The 25052-nt window shown below is 37.0% G+C and overlaps 3 protein-coding genes across 7 annotated transcripts in view; 1 reads left to right on the top strand and 2 right to left on the bottom strand.

The window, feature by feature from the left end:
- Nucleotides 1–1204: 1204 nt before the first annotated feature.
- On the bottom strand, nucleotides 1205–12140 carry knl1 (kinetochore scaffold 1). Of its 2 annotated transcripts, none has more exons than XM_082164971.1 (26): nucleotides 12036–12140; nucleotides 11642–11695; nucleotides 10810–10849; nucleotides 10456–10515; nucleotides 10282–10367; nucleotides 10141–10193; nucleotides 9946–9964; nucleotides 9772–9812; nucleotides 9487–9533; nucleotides 5800–9243; nucleotides 5532–5640; nucleotides 5352–5419; nucleotides 4952–5050; nucleotides 4769–4884; nucleotides 4555–4645; nucleotides 4330–4446; nucleotides 3760–3847; nucleotides 3563–3646; nucleotides 3431–3470; nucleotides 3247–3351; nucleotides 2958–3058; nucleotides 2800–2865; nucleotides 2563–2672; nucleotides 2340–2461; nucleotides 1955–2080; nucleotides 1205–1409 (listed from the first exon to the last, which is right to left on the bottom strand). In XM_082164971.1, exons 2-26 carry the CDS (start codon nucleotides 11659–11661, stop codon nucleotides 1313–1315), a joined length of 5349 nt encoding a protein of 1782 aa, XP_082021097.1. In that variant the 5' UTR covers nucleotides 11662–11695; nucleotides 12036–12140; the 3' UTR covers nucleotides 1205–1312. The 2 variants fall into 2 exon arrangements, with proteins under 2 accessions (XP_082021097.1, XP_082021096.1); XM_082164970.1 differs by having other exon boundaries at nucleotides 10447–10515.
- A 203-nt stretch (nucleotides 12141–12343) lies between these two features.
- Nucleotides 12344–15887, top strand: knstrn (kinetochore localized astrin (SPAG5) binding protein). 2 transcript variants are annotated; one of them, XM_082163680.1, is made up of 8 exons: nucleotides 12344–12431; nucleotides 12713–12808; nucleotides 12907–12933; nucleotides 13054–13153; nucleotides 13299–13413; nucleotides 13500–13561; nucleotides 14998–15072; nucleotides 15398–15887. In XM_082163680.1, the coding sequence occupies exons 2-8, from the start codon at nucleotides 12729–12731 to the stop codon at nucleotides 15527–15529; spliced, it is 591 nt and encodes a 196-aa protein (XP_082019806.1). In that variant the 5' UTR covers nucleotides 12344–12431; nucleotides 12713–12728; the 3' UTR covers nucleotides 15530–15887. The 2 variants fall into 2 exon arrangements, with proteins under 2 accessions (XP_082019806.1, XP_082019807.1); XM_082163681.1 differs by lacking the exon at nucleotides 12344–12431 and adding an exon at nucleotides 12503–12522.
- Nucleotides 15888–18403: 2516 nt separating this feature from the next.
- sdk1b (sidekick cell adhesion molecule 1b) overlaps nucleotides 18404–25052 on the bottom strand; it is a 370259-nt gene continuing 363610 nt past the window's right edge. For all 3 annotated transcript variants that reach the window (XM_082163612.1, XM_082163613.1, XM_082163611.1), the window contains 4 exons: nucleotides 23635–23772; nucleotides 23160–23280; nucleotides 21293–21422; nucleotides 18404–20641 (listed from right to left, as the gene is read on the bottom strand). In XM_082163612.1, the coding sequence (XP_082019738.1) occupies nucleotides 20372–20641; nucleotides 21293–21422; nucleotides 23160–23280; nucleotides 23635–23772 (659 nt within the window). In that variant the 3' untranslated portion in view covers nucleotides 18404–20371. The remainder of the gene's footprint in view (nucleotides 20642–21292; nucleotides 21423–23159; nucleotides 23281–23634; nucleotides 23773–25052) is intronic.

Consider the following 25052-nt stretch of genomic DNA (forward strand, 5'->3'; position numbering starts at 1 on the left):
TCAGTGCAATAAAATCACAGAGAAACGACATGGACAGAGTAATTAAAGATCACTGAAGCAGGGCTGCCGATAGGTTTTTTAAACTCACCCATTGCTTTAGAGGCTAAACATGCTAAGCTAATGGGCATATATTTCTTTGCTTCAAAGATTTATTTATGTTCTTAGTGATTTCATGGCACTCTACTTTGGGTTGACATTGGTTGCATCGTATAGTGAAGACAAAAATACACAAGGTGTTATATAAAGTTACCTTGACAAGGAGTCAGGGATCCATCATTCCATGTATATCCAAGCAAATGATGTGGGACAACTGCCACTCAAAGTCTGTATGTTGGTTTTCAGTGCTAAAAAGTCCTGCTACCGAAGATGGATTCTGCAAACATGGTCAGTACCAACATTTTGCACATTCAATATACTTTTAAAGTCTTATTGCACACTGATGTTTTTCACTGTTACCTGGATGCATTGCAGTAATGCTTGTGTTCATGAACATTTCTTCACTGTCAGTTCGTGTGCATTCTGTGCTGCACAAAACTTCCTCTCTGGGATCAACAAAGCCCATCCATTTTTCTCCATGCAGTACAAGTCTTGTCAAAGGTCAGCATCATTCCTAAAATCTTCTCCTGTGGTGTCACGTCATTAAATCTTGATTACCTGACAGCTAGCTGACAGTAACAAATGATTAGCTCTACACAACAAAAATCATTCTTCTGTTCACATCTATAAATAGGAGATTGCTGGTTGGGCTTGAGGCCAAACTAGCCTTTTGAAACATGATATACAATGAACAGTTGCAGTTTGTTACCATCCTTTTTTGGAATGGCATGATGTGGTCATCTAATTATTTATCTTAAATTCTTGTAACAGGTTAGTTTCTGGCTTAATTATGCTACTTGGTTAAGAGTATGATTTTCTATGTGGAACATTTAATTTATGGAAATATTATTCAAACATTTCCAAACTTAAACCATAATGAACATCCAAATCAAGCAGAGCAAAAATGGGGGCCATGGAGCATCACTGCCATCATTCACTCCAATCACCAAGATTACCTGCATTCTTCATATGTGATTATATTTAGTACTAGTATACAGGGCTGATTTTTTTTTATCATATTCTAATAGTTGGATTCATAACAACAACGTACAAGGATCCAGTCATAATAATGGGCCAAGAAATGTAAAGAATGCGAGCAAACTTAGTGTGGTTTGTGATTACAATTTTTTTAATTATTCTTTTTTGATTATACAAACGTCAATATATACAAACATTTAAAAAACTGAAAAGAAAAGAGTAAACAAGACTTGAGATTTTAGCACAGGAGATCATCGTGGATCTTCTTGAGGAATTTTGTCAGATAGTTCTTGGCTGGTTTGACTGATGATAGAATGTCTTCAATTTGACTCAACCTACAGAAGACAGAAAGCACAAAATACTGACACAAGAGTAACACAAAATTAACATTTTATTTGAATACTTCTATAAAGTGAACATTAATGTAGCTGTTGGTAACATTTACAGTCACATGTGCCAAGGAACACTTGTCGATTAATCATTTTGAGAGAAATGCTTTTTAAAATATGATTTATTCAAATGTATTTAAAATATTGATACTCTCAGCACCAATGAAAATTGCATTTAGACTAAAATATAAAAGTAAAAATTGGTTTGTGGTGAAGAGGAAACTTTCTGATATGAAGAATTCTAGTCATAACTTTTCTGTCAAACAGACTAAGTTACAATTTATATTACAGATTAATATTTTGTACTTGACACATTTTCTTTCAACGATTAGATGCGAAATGCTGTTGTGTTTCACTAAACGCTGCCTAGAGACTTCACAATATTTCTTTCTAATAACAATCCTGTCTTATGATGGTGATGTTATCTCCACTCACAAAGCCAGATAACATTTAAACGTATTGTGATCAATAAATGTTAACTGCTTTCAAACCTTGTATTCCCAATGTGTTTTTTGAAGTCCTGTATGTGAAGTGGTCCAAAGGGATAGTCTGGAGTGACAATCAGACTTAACTCAAACTTTTCAAACGCTTTCAGGCTTGAGAAGACAATATGAACTCTGGAAAAGTAAAAAACAATAACAAAGAAGAGAGAGAAAAAATAAATAAATGCTTAGTTATTAATTTGTCATCATGAATACAATCTTTCTTAAAAGCAGGAGGCTTCAAGTTGACACGTTTAATTTTTTTTAGGGAATTAGGGATAAGGGAAATGTCACAACTGGAATCTGTCATCCACATAAGCACCACGGCTCAACAGGCCAAGGAAAAGTGCATGAGTAGTAAGCTAGTAAATGTGCACTGAAAGGTGTAACCTACTGTGTGTCCATACAGGTGATCTTCAGGATGCGAAGCTTCAATCCTCCCCATTTCTTCAGCCGGTGAATCTCCTCGCCTAAGAGCCTGAGACGACCCACCACCAAACTAATGTCATGAAGAAGCTGTTGAGAAATGACCAGACAACACTGAGACTTCTCATCTTGTTCTTATATTTTCTCATATAGCTTTGTAGCAAAACAATGTCTATAATGTACATGCTTACCTCTGGTATATGTCGGGTAGTTGGGTACCTCTGTGTCCATTGACTTTGAGACTGACAGTATAGTGCAAGTAACTTGTGAACCATGCTTGCATGACACTCAGACTTTTCCCCTTAAAAAGAAAAAAGAAAGAAAAAAGTAATCATCATCATCAGGAAAAAAATTATACAAGGTGGATTTCAAATATTTAATAATAAATAAATAAAATGAAAAGGTAAACTGATTTATTGTTCACTCACCATCCAGCTGCAACTGGAAGCATACATCTACACTTCGCTCCACATCCTCAGTCATCCATTCCGTTCCTAAGAGAAATGAGAGTATTATAAGCTACAGTTGAATGTGATAATAATGATGAAAAACCATTAGGAGTAATTATAAATGATAATTAACTCACCAGCAGGTATTTGCAGGTTCACCTGCAGATGCACAGTGTTGTGAAGTAAGGTAAACAAGGCCCCCCTTTCATCTGTCGCATCAAGACGCCACTCGTTCAAACTGAAAGACAAATCATCATACCTTCTATTTACATAGCAAAATATATGGGATAGGTATAGTGGTAAAATAAATAAATACATATTTCACCAACCGAACCAAACATCTAGTACTTTCTAGTATAGCATTTGTTATTGTCACAGGATGCCAAAGTGCCTCTACAATGGATTTTAAACAAAAGGGAAAAAAACCTGTTCAAGGTTGCAAGATGACTCTTAAGGCTACTTGATTCTCCTCGCAGCTTTTCCTGTTGGCCCTCCAAATTCCTAAGCTGTATCTCCAGCTCACCAATTTCCCTGAAATGATTAGCATTTTCAGCATTCAACAAAAATCTGTAACTTACACATTCCTTATGGTGTGGATAGAAGAACATACCTCTCCTTCACAGTGATATCTGAATTAAGCCTTTTCAAATCTGTCAGCAAAGAGGGAAAAACACAGACAAACCATTATATCTTTCTTAGCTTCACAAGGCTGGAAAATTCAATAGTATAGAAGTAAACTTACCCTCTTCCTTGGCTTTTAAGGCTGGTCTGGTTTGAGGCGCATCAAGATGATCTCCCATAATCATGGCCTCTACAGTTGCAAGTTCTAGTGTAGTGAAGAAGCAGTGTGTTATTTCACTATGATTATGTTGACATTTATATTATATACATTCAAACATGAAACTGAGCAAAAAAAAAAAAAAAAAAAAAAATCCATACCAGTTTCTAAATCATTAATGCATCCATCCAAGTCTTCCATAATTCCGTCTGTCTCTTTGATTTTAGATATCAGGCTTTGCTTTGCATCCTAATCATATAAGGGAAATTCAGATACACAGCAGTTAAGGCTTTTAGTTCATGTCGGCTAGCACTGAGGCCCTCTAACAAAATAAAGTTAATAAAAGTTATGTGCAAAAATAACATTTAGCAGATACATTTATCTAAAATGTACAATCCTTTCTTCTGGGAAAACAGACTGAAAAAACTGATGACTGATGATCTTGCACTTACTAATTATGTCCAAACAAATACTAGCAGTAGTAAATCAAGTTTATGGCTGAGATTTTTTTATAATATTTTTTTTTTTTAAAAAGGTTAAGTCCTTCATTTTGCCCTTTTTAATTACAGTTTTCATTGGAAATGTGGAACTGCGCTCATCAAGAAATTTCTTAGGCTCTATGAATCAGAATTTCTCTAATCTGGATGTTCAGATGAGAAACAAAGGGGATTTTTTTTATTAAAGAATAATTTCACTTTTCAACATTTCAAAATAAACAAAAATGCAATTACCTGTGTAGTTTTAATGAGCTCTGAGTACAAGATTCCTTTAATTTCATGAGAATGTGCCTTGCTTCTCTTTCCAAAGTAAAGTCTTCGCTCTTTCAACTTGGATCCAAAGCTTTTTAACTGAGGAAAACGAACAAGCATGAAGACTTCTCAAAGATGAACGCTATATGCTATGATTTTAACGATTTAACATAAAATGACCCAAGATTGGCTATAAAAGCAACATACTTGTTCTTTAGAGAGAGTGCATATCTGTTGCTGAAGGGCTCCATTGATGCATCCCAGGGATTTCTCTTGTTCAGGCATTTGTTCTTTAAGTCTATGGAGAAATTAGTTTCACAAAATAATTCACAAAAATCGTTTGTCAGTTAAAAACACACACACACAAAAAATCTGCAGTGACAGTGTCTTACAGCATTTTCAAAACCAGACTAGTACGTACCTCTCCACTATCTCTGTGAGGTTCTTACAGTCTTGCTCATACACTCTCTGCTTGGGATGGTATATGTATTTCTCTTTGAGCAAATCTTCCATTGTGCGTGTATCACCAGCCCTACACTGAAAAAGGAAAGATGTGTTAAAAACTGTCACATATTATGTTCACAAAGAGAGCCAGACCACTTACACTGTCAGGAAGAGCACTTGGTCTAGATCTGTGGATGACGAAGTTGATACCAAAGTGGCTTAGGAACTCATTCACTGTGATGCTTCCCTCCTCAAGTTTCTGGAAATACAAGAATGAGATAAACACCCAGATTTTTATAATTTCAAAAGAAAATGTAAGTGGTGCTTGCACATGCAAAAGATGTAAGGGTGCACAAGCACACCTTCCCTAAACAAAAGCACACAATTTAACGTATTATTCATGTCCAGCGCATTTACATTCTGGGACAAGTTACACAGCAAAGTATAATACCTAGGGTTAGAGGTTTGTTCAGATCCTGAACAACAACTATAGTGGATACACAAACAAAAAAAATCCTTCTAATATGGGATATAATGCAAGCGTGGGTGAATACTGCTACCTTGTTGAAATCAGATACATTATCCAGCGTCCCATCCATATGAGAGTCAAACTGCGAGTATCTGAAAGCTGTAAAGCAGAACACATTTTCTTTAAAAAAAATAAACCACATTGAAAACCTCTTACATTTTTTAGTGCATAAACAGTTCACCATGTCTGAGAACTGACACAAGCAACTCACTGGATTCAGAGACTCCTGTATCTTCAATTTTCTTTGCCTTGGGATTTTGAGCAGCATGCCCTGTAAAATTACCTTCCCACTGTACAGCAGCTTCATGACAGTCAGGCCCCTGAGGAGACAGAATCTCAGGCATTAGCATAATAATGCACAATAGAGCCCATTCTTAACACTTTATTACAGAACAACCTCTAAGCATGTAGCAGGAAATACCAATCAATCAAAGTATTAAACTAAAAATGTAAATAAACTAAAAATGTTTTGTTCATACCATGTCAGAAATGTAGGCTTTCTTGGTTTGTTCTGATGTAATAGGATCTTCCTCTGGATAAGGTCTTTTAAAACATGGACTCGTGCTCGTGCCTGACTCAAAGACATCATCCCCAAAAACCTCGTCATTTATAGGTACAGCCAAAGAACCATCCAGTTCATCTTGCTTGTTAATTGGCCAATTTTCAAGACTCCCTGATATATCTTCTTCACTGCTCATTTCAGGAAACTCTTCGTCATTTATATCGACTGTTTTGCAGTTGCTATTTTGTTCAACAACATCAAAATGTTTCTCTAGTTGTAGACTTCGTAAATCATTAGTACCTATGGTCAGAGTTTTGTTTGGAGTTACAGTTGTAGCTCGTTTCGGTAGTTTTGGCACGATACCACACAATGACAACCTTGATGAGAACGGCTTTTTAAGACTAAACGGTGTGGTCTTCTCATTTTGAACAGAATTATTTTTCTGCTTAACATTAGGCGTGACATTTGAAGCTGGCTCAGTAGAAATTTCAGTTTCACGCTGCTCTTTAAGGGAAATCTCTGGGAAGGAACAAGAAGGCAGAGGCGCAGTTGTGCTTCCTGTCATCACTTTTTGCTCTTCCTGGATACGTCGTGAAATATTTTGAAGCTCCATTTGAAAATCTGCTAGACTTCTCCGTCTTGCTTTTGCAGGTTTTAGTTCTTCTTTACTGAAGGAATCAGCTATGGACTCATTTGAGGAGGAACCTTCATGTTGGACCGAGCTTGTACTTTGTTCCTTGTTAGACCAAAGAGCTTGACTCTCCTCATTTCTAGAACTATTGGAAGTGTTTATATTGACTTCTCTCTGGTCAAACGAAACACTTTTCTCCATTTCAATGGGCATTGTTAGGATCTTTGTAATCTGCATGTCATTTTCGTCATCAGTCGTCATCACATTGCTTGGATGGGCCATTTCGCAGTATTTGTTCACTTGCATGTCAGCTGGGTCATATAAAATTGTCTCTGTGTTGCTGCATTTAAGGTTTTTGCCATCAAGATCAAAAACATGTTTTGAGGGGAAGACATGGTTAATAGCACACTTGGCAGCTTCAATCACCTCATTTTGTTCTTCACTTGACACTGTGCATCTATAAACAGATGTTGATGCCCAAAGTGCACTTTCATTTGCTTTGATCTCTGAAGCACTTGCTGCCAATGTGCTTTTTGAGTCAACTACAATTGTGTTGCATCCTGTTAATTCCATTTCATCATCAACACAGGGGATAGCTAGATTTGATGCACTGGCTTGACATGTCAGTTCCATGCAGTCAGACTCTTCCTGCCTTTGACAGCTTTGTGCTGTAGGTAACAGATTACTCTCATGCTTCCTTTCCTTATTGGATACAAAGCTCTTTAAAATGATATTCCCGGTGAGTGCCTGGGTTATCTCCATGCCGTCAACATCATGACTGGAGGATGTAGATACAAGGTTCAAACTTTTCCTTGATTTACTGAATGGTCTGCCGTATTCAGCCTCAAGCACAACAGTCTGAGTATGACATTGTGTCATGTCCATGTCATCAGGGTTGGAGAAATTGGTCTGACAGTTATCAGCTTCAGTGTTTTCAGGATAAGACATCAAGGACACCATCCTTCCTCCTGACTTTCTTCGAGTCATTAAAGCTTTATGCTTTTGCTCACTGACTGGTGCCATATGTACTTCAGTCATCTCCATAGGTACAACAACAGTGATAGTTTGATTAGCGGAGAATGGTACTGTACCTGTATCAGCACTTCCTAAACAGGCCCGGTTTGAGTCGATGTTCATAGTGTTGCATCCAGTCAATTCCATTTCATCAGGGCTTGGGGGTGAAATCCCAGCAAAGGTTTTTGGTTGGCATGTCAAGTCCATACAGTCACTCTCATTATGTTTAGGTGATGTAGCAGGTATCAGAATGCTTTCACCTCTTTCATTCTTGGTGGCTGAAAGAGCATTTAGTATTATACGCCCTGTGAACCCTTGAGTAATGTCCAACCCATCACCGTCTTCAGTTCTGGATACCGATGTACGAGGCCAATTCTTCCTTGAGTTGCTTAAGGGTTTGTCTCCACTGACCTGTTTAGCCTCGGGAAAAATAGATTGACACTGTGTCATCTCCATATCATCCGAATTTGGAGTTTGGGCAATGGAGAGGTGGCCTGATTTGTTGTGATCCAATATCTCTTCATTTCCAACCAAATTAAAACAGGACATTTTGCTTCCTCTGGATATTGGATGCAGAGCTTCCTCCTTGATAATGCCTGCATGCTCATCTTCTTGAACAGTTCTGGATACAGACGCAAGAGAGAAACTCTTCCTTGAGTTGCTAAATGGCCTGTTTCCACTTGATGGTTTGGCCTCGAAAACAACAGCCTGTGACTGCGTCTTCTCTGTAACATCATTATTAGCAGTTGGAGCTATCAAGTTGTTGCCAGATTTGTATTGATCCACTATTTCTCCATTTCCAAAAGCATCAAGATTGGACATACGGCTTAGTTTGGGAAACAGAATGTCCTCTTTTTCTCGAATAGATACATCTAAAGCTCCAGTAATCTCCATATCATCAGAATTAGCAGTTTTAACTATTGAGAGATTGCTCTGAAAACAACCAGTTATGTTTTGATCTGTTGTCTTCCCATTTCCAATCACATTAAAGGATGACATCCTTCTTACTTTGGGAATTGGAGACTGAGATTGCTCCTTCATATTCATTGTGTGGTCTTTTTCTCGAACAGCTAAATCAAATGCCCCAGTCATCTCCATCGCATTGTCATCCTCAGAGAAATATTGGGATGTATTGCGATCCAGAGCAGCCTGGATGTTGCGAGTGATATTTCCTGTAACTTTAACACTTCCTTGATTTTCAGAAATCGAGGGTGCAAGAGGCTGAGCATCATATTTGGTTTCGACTACAACAGTGTGACTCGTGGTTGTCTCTATATCATCATCTTCAAAAAAAGTAACACGGGATCGTCTACGTTGAAGGGCCTGTGGTTGTTTTGGTTTACCCTTGCCACCTGGAGGTTGCTTCATTAAAAAAGATGGTAAGTGATTCTCCTTATCGATTTCCATTGTGCTTGTATTGGCTGAAGAGAAGACACTTTCAAGCTCATTTTCTGAATTTGGGGGCTTAATGGTGTTTACAGTGGGTAAGCACATGCCGGCGAGAAAAGCACTAAAGTCTGGGTCTTTTGCAGCTTTTTTACTCTCTGCTTTTGCTTCACGTGGCAAACCCTTCAGACTTGAAACATTCAGATCACCACAGACTGTCTGAGCCACTTTGAAGCTACAATCTGAGTTTGGTTCTTCTTCAATTTCATAATCCTTATCAATTGTGATAGTGTGACTTTGAGTAATATCCATGTATCCGGTATTCTCTCCGAGCAACATTGTTCTATCCACACAGTCATCTTGTAAGACTGGATCAGAGAAGAAATTCTCCTACAATTTGAGAGAGAAAGGTCAAAATAATCAGCATGTGTCAAGACAAGGTGGGTTTCATTGAGACATTAATGCAAAAAACTCAGTAGTAGGTACTGACAATCACCAAATATTGTACGCTCACACACTCCAAATTAAATGTCTGTGGCAGCATATCCTTACTTTAATCAGGGATGTCATAAACTGCAGAAGTCTGAAAAATTCATAATATTTTTGCCTCTGCAGCCTTAGATTAGTACTTACCTTATGCTGGGATAGATAAAGAGGAGTGTTCAACAAAGTCTCCAGGCCTGAAAGAAATGGAAAGGTTTAGTGGTTCACTATCTGACTATGAGAATAATTTTCAGGAATTATGTAAATGCAAGCATGAGATCGATAGATTCTGTTACAGTGAACAACATTTATGCAATTACGCATAAGTGAACACACTCTAATTTTTAATAATAACACTTGCACTGTGAACAAGATTGGAGAACAATGGTCCCAATTGGTCAGCAATATTTGACAATTATTCTTGAAAACTAGTACCTTTGATTTGGTGATTTCCCTCATCAACAAAACGCAGAATCCTGTCATTAAAGGAAAAAAGAAAGTTACAGATTTTCATATATCTTCATGTGGATACACAAAACCATCAAACATGTTTAAACTTGAACAACATGTCAGAAAGAAAACAATGAAATAGTATCATCTATTACTTACTTTTCATCTGGTCTATCTCCTGATAAATTTAACAGAAAGCAAAATAACAGTGTGTCAGTGTTTTATATATGCAAGTTGCAACAGAAATATTTTATACTACTCGTTTGACAGAACTGGTACACATAATCAATTACATCACATAAAAACAAGTTAAAAACAAGAAACATTTAAACAAGTAATCTGCTCAGTGCTCACCAACATGTGTGTTTTGTATGGATGCCAGAACAGGAGATTCACTTTTCGCATCGCTGTGAAATTTTAGACATCGTAAATGAACTATCTAGGCTAACTATATTTAGTTTCAACATTATTTTGGGTTAACATTATTGCACTTACTTTGTAAAGACTCGAACATTATTTGTAGTTGCAAAACTCACTCTTCGCGAATTTCTCTTCTTCTCTACAGGTTTGGCAATTTCCTCCTTCATAAACATGCACATAGTAATTATTTTTAAAATTTTTAAAAGAATTAAAACAAAAAATGTATTAAAATGTTTGTACCTTAATCACCTTTTGTTCCTCTTGCTCAGATGCAAGTACTTTCATAGATGTCCGAGAAGCTTTTAAAATCTGTCAGAGGACAATCAAGAGGAAATATTTACTGTTTTGAGACAATTAGAAATTTATAAAAAACTGTGAAGACACTCGCAGGCAGCAATAGAGTGAATACAGATAAATTTAAATCACCTATCATTACTGTGTTTTTTTTGTTTTTTTACTGTGTAAAATAAGCATAAAGTTCATCCTAAACTAGTATGTGACGACCATGAAGCCATTTGGATTATACTTTAAAACACCAGAAAGGATAGGCCTAAATCATCAGAAAGTGTCACATATTCACAACATAGGCTACTGGATACTTACCGAAGAAAGTCTCCTTCTTGAGGATTTCACTGCCTCATTGCTGGAAAAAGAAGCAGGATTAGTTACACTAGGATTATTATTAAATAACATATTATGAAATTTACCTGGAAAGAAAACCATTTACTTAATAAACATGCATATTTACATATATTAAGGAGATGCTTTTATCCAATATGACTTGCAAATAGAGAACATTGAAAGCAATTTGTCATATTCATAGTGCACAACGCCATGTTAAAATATGAGTTAGATTAGTATACAAGTTTAACAAGATGTGTTTGCATGTTCAAAGAATGGCAGTGATTTTATGAATAACAAATGATCAACTCAAAGCAAAAGGATACTCACATAGGCTAAATGCTTCTTTACATATATTGCATTTACACAATCATTACATAAGATATTAAAGAAAGAGTCAGCAGCTTATAATAAATGAAAAGCTGATGACAAGCAATCTGTGCAGTTTTCCTGAATCATACCACCACGATGTGACAGAAGGCTACTGAAACCTGAATGCTTATTATGCTAAAATATTAGACTTTTTAGGTGTGAGCTCATAAATACAAATACAATATTTTTGTCATCTGCAAGAGAGCAATGCAAATGGAAATGTATTATTGGTGTATCAAAACGTTAACTGAACTCTGTATTCAGTTTGAACTGACGCTCCCAAAAGCAAAACACATCAAAGAACCTTTGAACATTTTAGACATGCGCGGATCGAATCAATCATTTTTACAGAATCAATAAGTGTAAGAATGCATTATTCATCCAAAGCTAGCCAAATCGGTCAGCACACACACACAGTCACACACACACACAATCAACTTACCCTGAATTCAGCGGCTCCATCTTCAATGCATGTGCATAATACAGCGCACTAAATCTAAATTAAAAGTGAGAAACACAATTAAGTAACCTGAAATTAAACATAATAAAACGTTTGGGTGATTTGTTTTAATTACTCTAAACTTAATATTATTTACATTACAGTCAGTTTTGTATTTCCTCAAGTTTTGTTGAATCCAGTGGCAGTGTGTGTGTATTTGTCTGTCAGACGATACGTTACATTCATGCACTCATAAAAACAACAGCAACATTAGCAGCTACACTAAAGAAAACAAATAGCCATCGGTATTTCAACGAGTTTAAAACATGTTTTACTCTCATATATGCCATCGCACGACAGATTTGCAGTTGAAAAAATTATATTTAAAGCGCAATACCTTAAAGTAAGTTCCCTCCATTCGCTGCTTGTCTTTTTTTTTCTTCGCAAAATTTGAAATCAACCGCCGCGTCTCTTCCTCACGCTTAGTGACTAGACGTGGCGTGAGACCAGACACGCCGCTCTCGCGCCCTCTAGTGGAGCGGATGATAATATTATTAACCATTTAAATTAAATAAATAAAAACTTTTCGCGTGATATTCTTTTTGTTTGGATTAATTTCCTTTGTAAGAATCTTACAGCACTATGTATTTGTATATACATACATTTAGTTTTAACGTTAGAAATGAATCTCAGTCAAAACGGGTTTGTAAAGGAAGCGGAAGTGACGTGGTTTATTTTGAAAATTGAAGGCGCTTTTAAAACGGTATTTGCAGATCGATATTAGCTAAGTGTGGTAAGTTTATTACACATTCATACATACTTTAAAATCATTTTTTATGACTGTAGATTAACGATGTGAGATAAGAAATCGCCTTGCATTTACGGTAAGAAAAAGTTGACATGACAAGATACAGAAGCGAAGTGTGACATGTACATAGTGCATAATAGTAACGTTACATAGTTTCGAAAATAGAATTTTTATTAGATCAACCAAACATAATTTCTTGACATTATGTAGTGCTATGTCAATATTCGTCTTAAATATTAAAAGCAGTACATTCTCTGTTTCTCCAGAAAGCTGCATTCAGACATGAAAAGAGTTCAGACGAAAGACGCGGCGATTTCTGCACAACCCAGAGCCGCACATGTCAAGAACGACATGGACAATAAGTGGGTATCTTTGTTCAAACGTTGAGCAAAGATTTCCTTTACCTCAATACCTAGCTTTATTTTAAATAAAATTAAATATATTTTGAATATTTTTTCAGGAAGAGCCAGCACAGGACTCTGAAAGTGTAAGTACCATGGTTTGAAATGATAGTCTGCCTATCAAATAAAAACGTAGTTACTACTAGTAAGATAATATTGTCCAGTCTGTATAAAAAAGTAAATGTATACTATTTTGATTTTCTTAGGCCAACCACAAGATATGGGCAACAAAGCGATATAAGGGAGCAGAATCGAGCATTGACTACAACAAATGAAGACCTGCAAAGACAGCTTGAAGAAATGAAGGTGATTACACTAATCATTGATTTAGTGTTTTGCCCAAATGCATTAAAGACAAATTAATCAAAGGGTGTACAGTGATATTTTAGAATATTTGCTGAAGTCAGTCGAGTCAAATACATTTAATACTCAAGCAATCATGTTTCTGAAGGAAACAGTGACTGAACTGGAGCTGCGATGCACAGACCTTCAAGGAGAAAATCGAGAAATTCAAAAACAGCTGCGAGACTGCCACGTCCTCCTCGTTGCAGAAAGCCTTGACCCAGGTGATGATTTAATTTATTGCTCTGTTGTATTGACACATGTAGAGGAGTGTTCTGTTGAGTTGTAATCTAAACAGCCTCAAATTCAGTTTCAGGGGAAAAGTTGGGTCAGACAGCACAACAGAAGGAGGAACAAAGAAAAGAAGTTATGGTAACTCATTTTGTCTTCTGTATTTGTATATTTTGTTTTATTTATATAAATGCAATTTTTTTTATTGAAAAAATATTTATTTTTGTATATAAATGTTGTATATGTACACACACACATACATACATACATACAGAGGTTTGATAATGAAACTGAAACACTGGCCAATCTAGCCTAGTGTTGGGAGGTTTCACGCATATATATGCGTGGCCAATCTTCACTGATTTCACATTCCATTAGTAAGAGCTGAGTGTGAAGGTTGAATTAGCTGAGCAATAGCACAGCTGTACATAAAATATTGCAATCAACACAACATAATGGGAGACATATCAGAGTTCAAAAGGGGACAAATTGTCAGTACGCGTTTCGCTGGCTCATCTGTGACCAGGACAGCAACTCTTTGTGGTGTATCGAGAGCCACAGTATTCAGGGTTAATGTCGGCCTGCCACCGCATAAGACGAACCACATTCAACAGGAGTAACTGTCAATGCAAGAGGAAGCTGTCTGAAAGGGACGTCCAGGGGTACTAACCTGGATATTAACATAAAACCACAGCTGCCCAACTCCTTGCAGAATAAATACGCACCTTGACTCTCCTTTTTCCACTAAAACTGTTCATCTGGAGCTTCACAGAGTCAATATTCATGGTCAGGCTGCTACAGCCAAACCTTTGGTCACTCATGCCAATGTCAAACTGCAGGTTTCAATGGTGCCAAGTTCTGCCAACGGTGCAAATCTTGGGCTGTGGACAATGTGAAACATGTATTGTTCTCTGATGAGTCCACCTTCACTGTCTTTTCTACATCGATTGTGTGTTTTGGAGGAGCAAGTCAGAAAATGTTTTCCTCCACCAGCATCACATAGTGACCTGGCCACTGTTCTGGAAGAGGAATAGCTCAACAACGGTGAAATGCATGTATCTGTCATTCCCAAGATGAAATGATGCTTTATTGGCCGTAAAAGGAGGCCCTAAACCAAAACCAGGTGTTTCAGTTTCATTGTCCAACCCGTGTGTGTGTGTGTGTGTGTGTTTCAATTTCATTGTCCAACCCGTGCGTGTGTGTGATTAAAAACAAAACAAAAAAATGTTCTTAGATTATTTGCCTTTTGGCAACATGAGATACTGATACATGGACTAATGGTCACTGCAGGCACATATATTAGGGATTGATTATATAATCAGCCATATTGTTCAGTAATCTGTTATGCCGTCACAGCAGATTATGTGCTTTTTTTTGGGTCTGATTACTTTTCTGATGTAAAAGCAGCATGTCAGACTCCATTCTTGAATACAAATGAAGTCTAATTCTAGTCTATAGCATGTTTTCCCTGGAGAATCAGTCCTGACCGTGCAAGGGTAGTGTTAAACCGGAGTCACAGACATTGGCCCTCAGTTAATTATTCATTATTTGTCCGTTTTGTTTTTTTCTAATGACAGACCGTTTCTCTAAATCTCCTGACCGAGCTGAAAATGTTCGGTGAGACGGCACAAGAGCATGCAGCAAATTTACTGGTGAGTATCAGTATTCTTTGTTTTTAATATTCAAAAATTCTAGGTTATTTATCCTGATTTGAATGTCCCGCGGCTCTGACCAGACATTAATACAAATGTTTCACTAAGACTGATTTATATGTGGATGAAATTACACACATTTTGCTCTGCTGGGCTAGAGGCTGTATAATTAATCATAACGCCAGGTCCACAGCCGATGAAATATTCATTTGAAATGTTCTAATCCTTCTAAATGTTATTGAGTGCACCTCTCCAAAACTACTAGAATATGGCATGACCTAGAATGGGTTCAGTGAGGATGTTGTCAATCTCGGTTTGCTTCCAGGAAGTGCAGAACACCATGAGGGACCTGACGGAAGTGCATGAAAAGCTCCAGCAGGAGAGGACATTGTTCACTTTGGATGTCGAGGAAATGGAGAGAGCTTTGGGAGAGGCAGAGAGACTCTTGATGGAATAAATGAGAGAAACTCTTTCATTGGCCATAAATATTGCAATGCCATATGGTGTTTTCTGAGATCTGTCAGTCTGAGAATGAGAACTGGCTGAAAAAAAGCATTTGGATGAAAGTGTAACATATTGTTGCATTTAAAGGAACATCCACCACTCACTATTTCCAAAGTAAATTTAAAAAAAATATATGATCTGAATGCTTTCTGTGTTTGTCTTCTGTCGAGTTGAGATATTTAAATAAACTGTTTCCATGTACCTCTAAAACGGCAAAGCACTTCTTGAATGATATTGACTGTATGCTATCTTCATTTAAATTATATGTGCAAATATGACCGGGTGTAAACATGATTAAATGCTTCACAAAGTTTTGTGCTGTTATTTACTCTCATCATAGTATCTGAGACTTAAAGAGCAATGCCAGTTTTGATTAAAATCCCTATTCTTTTTAAGCATTGTCCCATATGATGTGGAAATTTACACCACATAACATGGGTGGAGAATGGTACATCACTAATATATATATATTTATACATGCACGCACACAAATTTATACTTATATATTTATATAAATAAGGTTTGTATGACAAAAAAAGTTTAGGCATAGGAATCCCTGCATTACAAAAATAAACATGAAAACAGTGACCTTATACATTCAATGTTTACCAGGTTTGGAATATTTTTGTCCAGATCAATAATTAGTAAAGGTCACTGGATGTGATAAAGACATAAGTGTTTCACAGCTATATATCAGTAGTGTTTAGTAACTTGCATAATTATTTATCTCATACATCCATGGTGTAAACGAGAGGTGCTCTTGTCCCCAAATTTAGAAGCATCACAAATTTACATGACCATTCTATATTATGAATATAGTCAAAGCTAAGCGGTATGACAGACAATAGGATTTTTTAGAAAGGAAAATTTAAAGGAGTAAAAAAAAGAATGAGGGAGAATCAATAAATGATTAATCATTTACTGCCATTGTGTGAATGTAATCAAAAATCTGATTATGTAATTCAGCTAACATGTAGCATACATAGCTACGCCAAACAAACTGCATATACCATCTATCACTTGTGCCGTCTCACTGCACTGCTGCCAGACTCTTATGCTCATAAGCACAGGGTAGCTTTCCAGTGAGACAGCTCTCTTCATACTGCCATCTTATGTCCACTTATACAGAAAGTCACTTCACTGTGAAACTGTCACATGTGTTGATTCCTGCATTGCTATAGCAACCAATGCAAACATGTCAGAAAATGACACCTATCGCCTCACTTCCGAAAAACAGTTCAGACAGTGTGTTCTACTGATCAAATCTGAAAGACAAAAACTGCTGAACAGCATGAGAATGTTTTAACGGCGTGTGTTTGAGACAAGAAAGGAGAACATTTTATGTAAAATGTGTATCTCATCCATTTAATCATAGTAATCAAAACAAGTGCACTACATTGATGAAGTCTCAATATCAGGAATACAGTGATACAGTGTTCTTACAGTAAGCCAAAAAACAAAACAAAAAACATGTGGGCCTGGTTTCACTGACAGGGTTAGGCCTTAGTTCAATTAGGGCATTTAAATGTGTCTTAGAAAATAAAAAACATTACTGATGTGCATCTTGAGACAAAACAATGGCACTGATATATTTTAAGATATGTCAGTGCAAGTTGCTTTCAGTTAAAACAGCTCAAACATGCATTTTAGTCTGGGACTACCAGTCTGTGAAACCAGGAGTTGGACACTTAAGCCACACTTAAAAATGTATGAATGTCAATGCATTATATTATTATAAATTCTGACAACTTTTTTTTTCAATGTTTTGTTATCTAATGCAAAACCTTCAGACATTATTAAGTGTCCAAATATGTTTGGGGGTACCTCATCAGTAAATGTGTCATAAGAGTACAGGAGGCATTTCTGCTGCCTGCATCATGTACACACAGCACACACTTTTTGGCATTTAGTCACCAATAAGTTATGAATAAAAATACCTGCCAGGGGGATAATGGCAGCAAAAATATGAACACAACATTGCTCATGTCATTTGTTTAAAATAAATATGAGTCACATTTGTAGAGCATGTGTGGCTTAACGTGGCCTACAGTGTTTTTGGATTTTTTGTTGAATGTGAGTGATACTTTCCAGTGCAAAATATAAAAGATTTTTTAAAGGGCAACATACTACTTTTTTCTTTACTTTTGAGAGTCTTAAGTCACAATGCACATACTTCAGATTTTGACCATTTCAAGACAATTACTCACTGTAATTTTGAGTTAAATGCATTATGATGCCTTCAGGTGTATACTGTATACAATGCATTGTGGGTAATACAGCTGTAGGAGGCATAACATTCCAGTAACAACTTTTCAAAGCAATTCAAAGTGTTAACAACCTGCTTTGAATTGCATATTATTCTCTCTGACTCATTCCGATCAATAACACCTTGCATAGCTCTATCTGTCTTTGGATGTAACATTAGGTATTTCCCATCTGGATGTTCAACACGGCAAATCTGTCCTTGTCTTTTTCTCTGTTTTAAATGACAATAAATGCATAGAATAGAATTAGATTCTTCAGACATTGAACCATACTCTACACAAGCCTACAGAAGTTTATGCAGTTACAAACTCTTAAAAGTGTTACTCCGCCATGACAGTTGACCTGGAAAACACATATGCTGGCTCCGTCCGAAATCGCGTACTCTAGGTACTTATTTTGAATAAGTAATTCCTTCATTAAAGCTAAAAAAAAAGTACATTCTATATAGTATGAATGTGTGTAGTATGAATGTAATCCGGACGTACTACATCTGCCATGTTGTCATTATCGTGACCTTCCAGCGTCAGTTGGAAAAAACAGTACGGCAAAAGAGTAGTAAATAAATAGTCCGAATAAAAAAAGAGTCCGAATAAATAGTATTTGGAAAACAATAGACGAAAAGTCCCTGGATGACCTACTACTTCCGCTGAGATTTTGAAGTGTGCATTCGATGGACACTTTACTATTTGTGAATAGAGGATTTGTGAATGGAAGTGAAGCGACGCAACTGACGCCGGTAGGTCACGTGACAGTAACAACATGGCAGATGTAGTACGTCCGAAGTTCATTCATTCTACCCATAGTACTTTTTTAACGGTCGCAAAGTAAATTCAGATGTAGTACCTACTCACAGCGATACTTTACAAAACCGTGTTCTGAATGCAACGTGTGAAATCGATACTGCATAACTGGAAACATGTTCATATACTTGCGTAGAGTACGTTTCAAGCCATATGTTGCATTCAAGTCACGTCAGAATGATCACACTTATGAGTTATGAATGCCACCTTGAAGTCAAAAGTACAAATAGGAAACTTTTTGTATTCAAGCTCCATAGATAAAAAGTCAAAGTTCAAAATTATAATTGACTTTTTATCTCATAATTTCAACATTTTTTATCATATTGACTTTTTATCTCATAATTTTGATGTTGACTTTTTGATGTCATAATGACTTGGTGTCTTGACTTCTTATCTCTATTTTGACTTTCATGTTTTAATTGTTTTCAACTCATAATTTTGACCGTCATAATTGTTCGACATCATTTTGCCTTTTAATCATAATTTTGACTTTATCTCATAATTATTACTGTCATAGTTTCGACTTTTTAATCTCATCGTTTCGACTTTATATGTCATATATTGACCTGAAACCGGCCCCTGAACACACATGACATAGTTATGATTTCCAAACTCCTAAGTATGGTCTTAGCAGGACTTGAATGCATCATTATCTCATAATAACGTTTTGGTTACCAGCCTAGATCTTTAACCATCGATGTACTCCAACCAACAAAACCTCTACACACCCGTTTTACCATCACGTGTACCATATTCAATTTAGCTCTGATGCTCTTTCATACTGCAATAAATATTTGTTCAACATTAAATGAGATGAGAAATCTGTGTATATTTGGATTAGAAGAATGAATTCACTCATTTCTTATCCTCTCTCTGGGTGACTGGATTGTACATACACTGCAAGCCAGTCAAACAAACAGTGTGGATTGTGACTTGCTGAAATGATCCACTGTGGGTCTCACTAAAGAACTACATCGACTTGGCACAAATCTACTCTACAGTAAAAACGTTTCGTTTTTGTACAAAATTGATCCTAAAAATATACACACATACAGCATATTTTACATACAGTATTGCTAACCTAAGAAAACGGTCCGCTGTGAGCACACATTTTCTTTCTTGTCCCGCTTTTGGTTTAAGAGAGAGCAATACGTGTGCAAAGGCAGTATTTTCAGTGCTGCTTTTAGTCCAGAATGAAGCCGCCCGTCCCAGACACGAGAATAAACCACACACAAAACACATTTTTGTTCCAGTCTACCACTCACTGTACAAGTTTCCGGTGATGTTTCAACTTCAGTTAGAGTTTTGGAGATCAGAGCGGGATTCAATGAATCACTCAAGCTTGTGTTTGCCCACACATTACGACTAATCCCGGAAGGTTGCTATGGAACGGGAATTCATAACAAAAGAATTCTCTTCATCCGTTTTTGAGGGTCTTTGAGTCTTTAAAATTAATACCACCTCTTGCTGAAGAGTCTCACAGTGCAAAGTCTCCGCTTCTTCTGGGTCATGGTTAATCTGCGAAAATCCACCCGAAAATCATTAACACGTTAACAATGAGAAACTTCAATACCCCCCTCCCTTCCTTGAAGAGAGGAGGCCTAAAATACACGCTTTGGGGGAAATGAGAGACTTTTGTGAAAAAGCATTCTTTGTCGTTACTCCGACAGTTTGATTTGTCCCGTACTTTCCTTCATCGGCTCCCCCGTTTGTATCAAGTCATCGGTTCATTAGACAAACGAGGAGAATCCGGTAACTGGAGTGCGTGTTCCTGGTGCGGGCTGCCCTGTGGGGGTGTAGACGCCCCCTACGCTGTGCTGGGTCACCACAGTCTGATAATACCCCCCCTCTGCATCCGTCATGGCACATTCCTCGTAGCCTCCTCCGGTCTTCACGGTTTTGGGCTGCCGCTTCCACGAGTTGTAATAAGTGGGGTCGCTCATGTAGTGATTTACAAACGAGTGCTTGGGCTGCTCATCTTCGTAGTCGCTGTCGCTCACCTTTACAAGAGGGGGGACGGGACGGCACGGGTCCAAACCAGAGAGAAACAGAGCAGACAGTAAAGTTACAGCATGAACATAATTGTTGCCTGTTTAAAGATGTACAAAGTAAGTTTTTGTTTATCTGACACGATGGTGGTCTTGGACTTATAGTGCACTTACTGGCATGGATGAAGCATAACCTAATGTTGTTTTAAGTTACAGATTCCACTGTAGCAATACAATGTAGTCCCGCACATGACATGAGGGGAACATTAACGACTTATCAAAGGGATAGTTCACCCCCCCAAAAAAATTCTGTCATTTACAGAACAGTAAAGTTCTTCAAGTTGTTCCAAACCTGTATGAATTTCTTTCTTCTGCTGAACACAAAGGAATATATTTTGAAAAATGTCGGTAACCAAACAGTTGATGGTCACCATTGTCTTCCATAGTATGGTAAAAAAAATAAAATACTATAAAGTCATTAGGGACCATCAACTGTTTGGTTATCGACATTATTCAAAATATCTTCTTTTGTGTTCAGCAGAAGAAACAAATTCATACAGGTTTGGAATAACTTGATGATAATGATAATTAAATCAAAAGATGTCTGTAAAACTCCACCGTAACCCCATGGCAGTGTTTCTGTGTGTGTTGTCATGTGTTTACCTCTGACTCAGACAGCTCAGTGGGTTTCTCTGTGAGGGTGGTGCTCTCTGTTAAAACAGCCCCATTGTAGTTGTTGCAGATGTCTTCATCAGAATAGTGGAGCCCACCTGGACTGGGCCGTGGAGGAGACCTGTGGACCAAACACTGCAGTTAAAGATTACATTTTTACATTTTTCTTAGTGTGTATTGCTTTTTGAGCATGAAAGAAGTCTGTGAAGTTACAAAGCACAAAGTCCACTCCAAAGGGAGTTTCTGAACTGAAACGCTTCCATTGTAGTCTTGAGTTTTCTTCCTAGAACGAACACGTCACAATATCCCCAATATTAATAATTTCCGCCTAATCATAGTTGCTATAGTAGTGTGTTAAAGGTGAACTAAGTAACTTTTTTACCTTAACCGAACAGCTTCGGAGTCATTGGAATAGTTCTATGACTTTTTTCGGGTTGAATGGTGGTCGTCTCGCACCCCCCAAGCGCCTGTGAGCCGAAAAACAGGCCTGCGGGCCTAAGTATCGCGTGATATCAGGTCTCGCGATGTAACGAATTGCTTTACGTCAAAAAACCTGCAAAAATTCTGTCATTATTGCGCTCCCTCACGCTGTTCGAACTCGAATGAAGAAGACGTTTTAAAGAATGTCCCATCTGCTTTGATGTCGTTGATCTACTAGCATCTGGTCTCTGAGAGTCGCCAACGAGTTTTTCGACAGTGTTGTCAAATATCTATTCCGAAGCTGTAGGGGGAGCTCTATAGAGAAACCTGCAAGCAAAAAGCGAGAATACAGCGAAGAAATTCCCGAAACTGCATAGCCCTGCTTTATAACTTGTGGTTATGATCATAGATATCCATATAAAGGCTAGATGTCTTAAGGCGGAGTCACTTCCGGCATCTCCGGCGGCCATCTTACCACAGGGAAGCTGTGATTTAAGGTGAGAGATCAGCACGCACACAAATCCTCTTATCTCGCTGAAATCTTGACGGATTTACAAACGGTTTGGTTTCTTACAAACGTTATTAACGTGGCTATAATTCTTTCATGTGGAAGTCCATTGTTATAATTATTAATATGTATGCAGTATCATAACTACATCTGATCTCTGACGTTTATAACAAACCAAACCGTTTGAAAATCGGTAGAAAATTGAGCAAGTTATGGTTATTTAAAAGTACATGCACCATGTTACGAGTGAGCGACCACCCTGTGGTAAGATGGCCGCCGTGTGCGGACATCGACCTCCATTGGCCAGCAGCACGCACGAGACATCTAGCCTTTTTATATGATATCTATGGTTATGATAAGGGCCGTGACATTTCCAAAACATGCTCAAAGCAGTTTACCAATCACAACACACTGGTCCAGCTGACCAATCAGAGCACATTGAGGTTTTCGAAAGGAGGGGCTTCGTAGAGACAGGAACTACTGTAAACAAAGTGTTACTGACAGACTAGGAAAAGAGGTGCTTGCACAATGAAAAATATTTTCAAAATAATGTGTTTTTTGAACACCTATAACAGACCCCAAAAACAAAATCAAGACTCCTCTAATATGGACACTTTAACATTAAATTATCAGTTTTTGCACTGAATATAATCTGAGAAACTGAAAATAACTTAATATAAGGAGTCATATTAAAATTAAACTGAAGATATAGGCTATTTAAAGAGGAAATTAGGTGATAAATATTTTTTTTTTAGTAGATTTCATGACTTTTCTCAGAGCTAACTTCTCCTCGGAACCACTTTACAGCAACTAGTGTCAAAGTGATGTTTAGTCGATGCATGGTGTCAATTTCCATCAACTACTGTAACAGTAGCCTTTATATTACCATAATTTGACATATTATAAACAGCAGCTCAGATGAAACCACACCTTGATCCATTCTTCTTTAAGAAAGAGCTCTTCACGTTCAAATGTCTGCTGTTCAGCTCTAGGCCCGTGAAGCCGCCATTGTCAAGGGTTACAGACTCTTCTACCGTAGTGATGTGCTTTCCTGTGGGAAGAATCACATCCAAGTAATGCCAACAAACATTACGGACATCGCTGACTAATTAACTATCTCTAACTTTACAGTGTTCCCCAAACGTTACACAAATGACTGAATTGGAGCAACTCCAAACACTTAGAATCTTTAAAAAGACTTCCAGAAATTGTCTAGGAAGCAAAAGAACAGTGATAATACCATAAGGTACAGTGATAGTACAGGTTTCAAACAACATGAGTTACAGCGAGATTGAGTAAATTAAGTTAGAATACAAGTATTGTAAGTGAAACACAAGAATATGATCAATTATTAATATTCTGTTTAGAATAATCATAACAATGGTGCTATTTTTATAAGTCTCACCTGTTCCACAGCTCCTGTACCTCTTGTTCTGTCCGAGCAGGAGCAAACCAAACACAACCATCAGAATGAGAATGAGACTGATCAACGCCATGACGATCAGGAACCACCACTCCTCATAGAAAGGCGTTTCAGACAGAGCTACAACAACAGACAATAATACTGCATTATTGTTCATTTATTGTTGACATTACATTTATGAGGGAATACGACATATATTTACAGTAGTGGCTAAAAGTGATGTCCGGAGGGAACATTTGAACAATATTTGTTTTTAATGACACTTCAGGTTCTATTAATCAATCAAAATGTGAGGAGTATGTTAAATTGGGAAGAAGAATACACTAAACTTGGTTAAGGTATTAAAATGACAAAACTATTTGTCAAGAAAGGCAAACTCCAGCAATCATTTTTAAATATGGGTTTATTGTGTTATGCAAAAAAGGCATAGAAAAACAAAAAGCCCATGGGAAATAAAGCATACACTGACTACAGTGTAATCAGTTATTAATATTTTGTTGGTTCTCCCTTGTTTTTGATTCCTCTGGGCACCGACTCACTAAACTTTTCGCATGCGTCGTGCTTAACTTCTTTCCAATCCTCCTTAAGTTCTTCCCAAAGCTGAGCTTCATTGGAAGACCTGCATGACTTATCACAGTTGCATCGGGCCATTTTCACAAATGATACAATTGAAACGTTGAATGCGTACATTAGTTTTACACTCCAGGCACAACTTCACAATATGCATACAAAATATTTAATAAAAAGTTTGAATAAAGTGTGAAGAAGCCAATTTTCCTGGGTCAGACATGACTTTTGGCCACTACTGTATAATTGTTTTTCAGCAAGGATGTATTAAATTGATCAAAAGTGACAGTTCAGACATTTAGAATGTTAAAGAAAACCATTTATATTTAAAAAAAATTGTAAAAAATTAATCTTGCTATTCACAAAAAAAAAAAAAAAAAAAAAAAGTATAATAGTTTCCACAAAATATTAAGCAAAACAACTCTTTTCAACATTGATAATAATACGCAAATCAGCATATTAGAATGATTTCTGAAGCGTCATGGGACACTGAAGACTGGAGTAATGATACTGAAAATGTAGGTTTATGATCACAGGAATAAATTACATTTTAAAATATGTAAAAATAGAATATTTAATCAGTCTAAAACATTTTAAATGTAATAATATTTCACAATATTACTGTTTTTACTGTATATTTCAGCCTTGATCCTTTACTTATGGATGTGAATGTGCAGTGTGACACTAGATGGCAGCAGAGGCCACAAAGTGAGTATACAGTGCTCAAACATCCTCACTAAAATAGACACTTTACGCTGAAATGGCGTACTAATGTCCATACTAATACTTTAAACTGTAAAACTGCCTTTAAAATGAATTGATAAAGAATGCAA

This window comes from Leuciscus leuciscus (genome assembly GCF_965113295.1).
Source record: "Leuciscus leuciscus genome assembly, chromosome: 3".
Taxonomy (NCBI): domain Eukaryota; kingdom Metazoa; phylum Chordata; class Actinopteri; order Cypriniformes; family Leuciscidae; genus Leuciscus; species Leuciscus leuciscus.

What these genes read in the sequence shown, in the direction of transcription:
- knl1 (XM_082164970.1), bottom strand. Translation starts at nt 11,661, where the DNA reads ATGGAGCCGCTGAATTCAGG. An exon ending in AAGCCTACATTTCTGACATG is followed by an intron (nt 5,641 to 5,799) that starts GTATGAACAAAA and finishes CTGTCTCCTCAG; the next exon opens with GGGCCTGACTGTCATGAAGC. An exon ending in CTCACAGAGATAGTGGAGAG is followed by an intron (nt 4,646 to 4,768) that starts GTACGTACTAGT and finishes ATTTCTCCATAG; the next exon opens with ACTTAAAGAACAAATGCCTG.
- knstrn (XM_082163680.1), top strand. Translation starts at nt 12,729, where the DNA reads ATGAAAAGAGTTCAGACGAAAGACGCGGCGATTTCTGCACAACCCAGA. An exon ending in AAGAACGACATGGACAATAA is followed by an intron (nt 12,809 to 12,906) that starts GTGGGTATCTTT and finishes ATATTTTTTCAG; the next exon opens with GAAGAGCCAGCACAGGACTC. An exon ending in GACAGCTTGAAGAAATGAAG is followed by an intron (nt 13,154 to 13,298) that starts GTGATTACACTA and finishes ATGTTTCTGAAG; the next exon opens with GAAACAGTGACTGAACTGGA.